This window comes from Hyalella azteca, unplaced genomic scaffold (genome assembly GCF_000764305.2).
Source record: "Hyalella azteca isolate HAZT.00-mixed unplaced genomic scaffold, Hazt_2.0.2 contig9624, whole genome shotgun sequence".
In the NCBI taxonomy this organism is placed as follows: Eukaryota; Metazoa; Arthropoda; class Malacostraca; order Amphipoda; family Hyalellidae; genus Hyalella; species Hyalella azteca.
Window position 1 is genome coordinate 6,275 of NW_025939692.1, and position 7,315 is coordinate 13,589.

The window sequence follows — 7,315 nt, forward strand, 5'->3', positions numbered from 1 at the left end:
CACCACTGATGACCTCCTCAGTCACCACTGATGACCTCCTCACTCACCACTGATGACCTCCTCACTCACCACTGATGACCTCCTCACTCACCACTGATGACCTCCTCAGTCACCACTGATGACCCCCTCAGTCACCACTGATGACCTCCTCAGTCACCACTGATGACATCTCAGTCACGACTGATGACCTCCTCACTCACCACTGATGACCTCCTCACTCACCACTGATGACCCCTCAGTCACCACTGTGGCAGGGGTCAGTGCAGTCACTGGAGTTGTCATCACTGGACGGGGCGCTCACCACACGAAGTTATTTGAGTGGTGCGACGCCATCACAAGCAGACCGCGCAGCCTACGACGCTGTTGCAGGTCCGCCTGTAGCAGGCCACCGCGGCCATGATTATTAATTATATACAATACTTACTATTAAATCATCAAGGCCATGATTATTAATTATATACAATGGTTAAATTAAATTATCATACAGCCATTGTTACATCCAGCGAGAAATCATATTGAATAATCATATATTCACTCGGAACAATGGAAGGTTCGGATTGTCCAAATACTTTGAATTAAATTATCATATATTCATTCAGAATAATGCATGGGTCAGGCTGTCCAAGTAGTGATATACTTTATAACCCGCAGTATAAGCAAAAAGGGAAAAAAATAAAATGCATAGTTATTTGGACAAAGTTTCATTCATTTCCCTAACAAAATTTGGGTACCGCTTAGGCTTCGGCTCAGGAGTCGCTACACTCGGCACAAAGTTATTCAGCGTCTGCTTGGCTATATGTTCGAAATTATTTTCAGCTCAGAATCTGTTTCCAATTTAATTGTCGTCAAAAAGTATGACAAGGATTGGCATTGGCCTAGCGGGGTCATACCGAGCTTGCTAACGGCCCGAAGACCGCCCCTCAAGCTCGGCCGAAGCTGACATTAGCGGCTGATTTACGCGCTCCCCGAGTCCTGGGCGGCACCTGATGCAGAGTCAGGCCCGCACCAAAATTTTGTTAGGGAATCAGCTGGCGCCTGCTGGGCAGAGTGTAACCAGCTGGCGCCTGCTGGGCAGAGTGTAACCAGCTGGCAGAGGGCTTGAGGTCCCTCCACCACCTGGGGCGGTGGTACAGACACGTGGGGAGCTTCACCCCCACCGAGAGGAAGGCTTGGCCGGAGCCCAGGGGCAGGGTAGAGGATTGGACGGGGGGGCGCCGCGCCCGGCCGGTGAGGGGGCGGCTGAATAACACGTGTAGTGAGCCTGGGTCTATACTTTCAAAAAAAGTTAAGAGATCGTAAGTTCATCTGCCAATCATTGACGGCCTTTCGAACAAAATCCACCAATCATAGACAAGAAAATAGAGCGTAAGTATTTACGTTCTCTTAGCGAGTTTTGAAAGTATGGCCCCTGCTTAGTTTTGTTCCTGTTCCTATAACAAAATTTGAGTACCGCCTAGGCTTCTGCCTTAAGGTCGCTACACTCGACTTCTGCTGCGAAATATTTTTTTGGGCTGTACCATCAGAAATAGTTATGTGTTTGTAACCTCGTCAGCCAATTTAATATAATTTGTTACCCCGTCAGCCAATTTAATATAATTTGTAACCCCGTCAGCCAATTTAATATAATTTGTAACCCCGTCAGCCAATTTAATATAATTTGTAACCCCGTCAGCCAATTTAATATAATTTGTAACCCCGTCAGCCAATTTAATATAATTTGTAACCCCGTCAGCCAATTTAATATAATTTGTATAATTTGTCCCCGTCAGCCAATCACTGACGGCGTTTCGAGCATGCCCACCACTCACAAAAGAGAAATTGTCCGCTTCGTATATTGAGACCGCTACGTGTACCTAGGCCTCTGCATCAACTACAGCGAGTTATATAGTGCGTCCAGTGTCAGAATCTCCTTTCCAAATATTTATTGTCCTGTGAGTATGACAAGGGTTGGCCGAAGCAGTATCATGCCGATCTTGCAGGCTGCTTTCCCTAACAAAATTTGGGTACCGCCTACGCTTCTGTCCATGAGTCGCAACACTCGGCCTAAAGTTATTCTAGGTCTGCTTGGCCACCCGATCAATCGTAATCAGTTTCAGAATTTCCGACTTTATATTTGCATGAGAATATGACAAGAGTTGACCTGACCGAGTCATACCGAGCTTGCAAGCTGTCCAGAGACTGCACTTCAACCCCGGCCGAAGCGGACATTAGCGGCTGATTTACGCGCTCCCCGAGTCCTGGGCGGCACCTAATTCAGAGTTGATCCGTACCAAAATTTTGTTACCCTAACAAAATTTAGAGTCGCCCCAGCTTCTGGTAATCCAAATCAGAAGCTGCCGCGTCGGTAAATTTTCACTGGGGTATAGGTTTGTACTCACCGCCAGGAAAAAAGCCGAAGCAGACATTAGCGGCTGATTTACGCGCTCCCCGAGTCCTGGGCGGCACCTGATGCAGAGTCTGGTCTGCATATAAATATTGTTAGCGAAACCGCGTATTATTGTTATTTTATATATTAGTTAGAAACTGCGTATTCTATTCGTTAATTTCCGAGGATTCTATCTGTTGATTTATTCTTAGCTGAGAAGACCGAGAAGATTTTTAGCTGAGGATCTCTTTAGCTGAGATTGACTATGATTAACCTGCTTTTATCGGTCTAGATTAAGCCGATTATATTCTGTTCGAATAACTTGGATTGTGTTGCTAGGCATATAGAGCGAGGCTGAAATTAATAAACATCGTGAATTGCAGTGTTTTTATTGATCGTCTTAGATTTTCTGTATGTTTTATAATCTCTTGTTCCGACATTCTTACGATTTGTCTTGGTTCTTCCGTTTCGTGTAAATTCTTCTGCTTTGTCATGAGTTTTCTGTTTTCTAAGAGTTCATCTGTTTTGTCTAGATTCTTTATTTGCATGAATTCTTCCGTTTTATCTAAAATTTTCCGTTTTTTTTTAAATTCTTGTTTTGCATGAATTTTTCCGTTTTTTATTCAAGATTCTTCTGTTTTGTAATAATTAATCTTTTTATCCTGATTCATTCGTTATAATGAAAATATGACGAATTATATTTTATGTTACATAAATAATATATACGATAGCTTTAATAATACTATACTAATTACCTTACGGCGTGCATTAACTATTAATTAATCAATGCTATGATAATGATAATGTATTGATAGTGTGGCATATACATAAGCGCTGGTAGTTGTTCATTTGTTTAGTGTTTAATTATTGCATAATTCGTAACCCTAACCAGACCCTAGTTCAGACCCTAACCTTCTCCCCATGCAGGGTCTGGTCGCCAACGAGACCCTGGGCTACTGCATGACACTAACCTTTTATCTTGCAGGGTCTGGTCGCCAACGAGACCCTGGGCTACTACATGGCCCGCATCCAGCAGTACCTGCTCAAAGTGGGCCTAGTGGGCCCAAAAATTCGCTTCCGTCAGCACCTGCCCAACGAAATGGCCCACTACGCATGCGACTGTTGGGACGCTGAGGCCCTCACGTCCTACGGGTGGGTTGAGTGTGTATGTCCGTCCGTCCGTCTGTCTGTCTGTCCGTGACCTCAAGTTTTCGTCGACGAGAAAATGCGCTCTCTGTCACTCACTGCAGTGAGGACTGAGTTATATTTGTGGTGAATATCTCTGGGTCTTCGCTTGACGCGCCCCTACAGAACCTGTAGGAGGCCCTTGACGATTCGTTTGACCAGCACTTCCTATTAATCTAATATCATCTCAATCAAAATTTCTATCAATCACCATTGAGCCTCTCTTCAAGCGGGTTCTTACGCGGTCAATCGCGCTTGATTGTCAATTGATTTCAGTTATTTATTGTACTTGGTAATCTGAAAAATTGTCATGAGGTGTAATGTCCTATTCACATCGAGATCCATACAGGATTGAATTCGTGTAGAATTGAATCTGTGTAGCATTGTATCCACGTAGGATTAATAATAGGGAGGATTGAAACCTGATTGCAGTCGCGCTTCATTCAAATTGGTTGATACAAGCTTTTGATAATAATGAGTCCTATAAATTCAGCTCTTAACTGAGCGTCACACGTCCGCTCGCACGACTCGCCCGCCCTCGACTGACTGCGGTGTTACGGGCAACCCGCCCGCACCGCGTCGCTCCTCCCACTCTCCCTCAACTAAAGTCTCCCTACTGATTTATTTATCTCCCTATTTTGCTAAATATGGTCCCTGGGATAGGACTTTACTAAATAGCAAGCCACGTCCCCCACGCCCCCTAACACGTCTCTTGGTCGGCAGGTCGCCGACGTGGCTGACGTGGTGGCGCGGCTCTCGTCAGGCCTCGTGACGTGGCAGCAGGTCGTCGCTCAGTGGCCCAAGTTCACCCAGCAGGAGACCACCAAGTGACGTGCCACTAGTGACGAGTAACTAGCGACGTGTAGCGCTAGTGAAGGACCTGCACTAACGGCGGTCATGTACTAGTGAAGCCAGGATATCTGGCGTCGTCTGAGCAACTCAAGTTTCGTCATCCAAATTTTCTGGCCCACTTAAATTTTCGTTAACCTAATCCTGAACAGAAAAATTATTGCACTACGTTCTAAATTCCCAACTTTTGTATCAATTAAAACTATTTTCAATTTCAATTGTTTTCCGTGCTCGCTCCTGTCATTCACTATTGAATCTCTTGCTTATGGTATCGATTTATTTTGTTATTTTCACAGGGTTCCTACAATTATGGATAATTTATTTCCATTTCAGGATATATCCTGATTAACAATTGTGTTATCACCAATTATATTGTGTAACAATTACAACAATCGCTGCACTTAGTTCCGAGTTTCTAGAATTTCTTGATACTTAGTACACTTTTTGCTAGGTTTTGTATTTCCTTGTTAATTTAAACGTTGATAACTGGAAAGTTGTTATGATTACCCTTTTCAAGGTACCGATAAATATTGCCGGAATTACTCTTTGGATACTTTACCCAATTTCAAGTAATCTGTTATTGATGTAGAAGTAACTTAGTGTAAAGTAACTTTTCATTGTATATTTGTACTTCATTTTTCCGCAGATGATGAAGTTAATGGTTGATATGGTGAACAAAAAATGACAGATGTGATCATATTTGTTCAAATTAAACGCCTTTATGTACGATATTGATTACCAATGATAGAATTGCCGTATTCTTATAACAAAAATTCCCAACGAAAATACGGTGAATCATCTTGCCTTAACAATAATTTCTACATTTCTGTTCAATGAAATAACATTTAGGATTAAATAATATTCGAAATAATAAGTTACAATAATATTCATAAGAGTAGAAAATTCTGAACAGCTTTAAAGAAATATCGAAAATGATATTATTTAATAAGTTTAATCTTTAGTGGTCTGGGGTCTGAAGGCAAGATATGTAAGAAATTATCATTAAATAANGCCCAGGGTCTCGTTGGCGACCAGACCCTGCAAGATAAAAGGTTAGGGTCATGTAGTAGCCCAGGGTCTCGTTGGCGACCAGACCCTGCAAGATAAAAGGTTAGGGTCATGTAGTAGCCCAGGGTCTCGTTGGCGACCAGACCCTGCAAGATAAAAGGTTAGGGTCATGTAGTAGCCCAGGGTCTCGTTGGCGACCAGACCCTGCAAGATAAAAGGTTAGGGTCATGTAGTAGCCCAGGGTCTCGTTGGCGACCAGACCCTGCAAGATAAAAGGTTAGGGTCATGTAGTAGCCCAGGGTCTCGTTGGCGACCAGACCCTGCAAGATAAAAGGTTAGGGTCATGTAGTAGCCCAGGGTCTCGTTGGCGACCAGACCCTGCAAGATAAAAGGTTAGGGTCATGTAGTAGCCCAGGGTCTCGTTGGCGACCAGACCCTGCAAGATAAAAGGTTAGGGTCATGTAGTAGCCCAGGGTCTCGTTGGCGACCAGACCCTGCAAGATAAAAGGTTAGGGTCATGTAGTAGCCCAGGGTCTCGTTGGCGACCAGACCCTGCAAGATAAAAGGTTAGGGTCATGTAGTAGCCCAGGGTCTCGTTGGCGACCAGACCCTGCAAGATAAAAGGTTAGGGTCATGTAGTAGCCCAGGGTCTCGTTGGCGACCAGACCCTGCAAGATAAAAGGTTAGGGTCATGTAGTAGCCCAGGGTCTCGTTGGCGACCAGACCCTGCAAGATAAAAGGTTAGGGTCATGTAGTAGCCCAGGGTCTCGTTGGCGACCAGACCCTGTAAGATAAAAGGTTGGGGTCATGTAGTAGCCCAGGGTCTCGCTGGCAACCAGATAATCAATAATTAATTAGTAATTAATATTGTCACCTTACGTTTGTCGCAACCTTCAATCTTGTCAGAATGTCTCGAGCCTTACGGAAACTATCTTGTAAAAATACGCTCTCTTTGATGAAAGTTCAATTGCACTTTATTGCACTGGAATATCGTCGGTTAAAATTGGTTAACACGGACAGAACGTCATTTTATTTCAGTAAGGAACAGTTTAAAAGAAGCACGGTTAAAATTTCAAACTGAAGTGACATCAAGTTCATGGTCGAGGAACAGTTTGATAAATAAAATAAATATTTCACGGCACAGCCACGACTCTAGCGCTAGGGGACAAAGAATCGCTGAAGCGGAGTAAGTAAAGGTTAGAACCTCACTGTAGAACTGGAGGGTACATGGGGTCTAAGAACCCCATGTAGAACCTTACTGTAGGGCTAGGGTCATAGAACCCCATGTAGAACCTCAATGTAGAACTAATGTGTTTATATACTTGGAATATATCCTTCGTGAGGCACTTACGAACTTGCATTGGGCACGTTAGAACTATCTGAGACGCGTCGAGATCTGAGACACGTCGAGATCTGAGACACGTCGAGATCTGAGACACGTCGAGATCTGAGACACGTCGAGATCTGAGACACGTCGAGATCTGAGACACGTCGAGATCTGAGACACGTCGAGATCTGAGACACGTCGAGATCTGAGACACGTCGAGATCTGAGACACGTCGAGATCTGAGACACGTCGAGATCTGAGACACGGCTCGAAAAGAGCATATATCTGATCTTGTACCTTGGCTCAGACCTGACCCTGGTCACGTCGCTACTGAAGTTGAGGTCCGACATCAATGTTACTGAGGCGGCTACGCCAGACGTGATATGTACGAGATATGTCCGGTATAACATGAGATTAATTAAGTGAAATAGTGCACCACGTCCAGCGTTCACAATATAATTATTACATTATTATTATAATCAATAATTAATACTATTTATATAAGCAATAATTAAATTATGTAATTATTAATTGCTGACCTGCGAGATGGCGTCACCCACGGACATGTGCACAGCATCCAA

General features: G+C 43.8%; 1 protein-coding gene across 1 annotated transcript; it reads left to right on the forward strand.

The window, feature by feature from the left end:
- Nucleotides 1–266: 266 nt before the first annotated feature.
- LOC108676583 lies at nt 267–4,381 on the forward strand (the record flags this gene model as incomplete). The annotated part of the gene is given in 4 exon segments (XM_047882085.1): nt 267–369; nt 1,076–1,227; nt 3,351–3,530; nt 4,274–4,381. Coding segments are annotated over 4 exon segments (543 nt in total), but the record flags the coding sequence as incomplete, so codon positions are not given.
- Between the last annotated feature and the right edge of the window lie 2,934 nt (nt 4,382–7,315).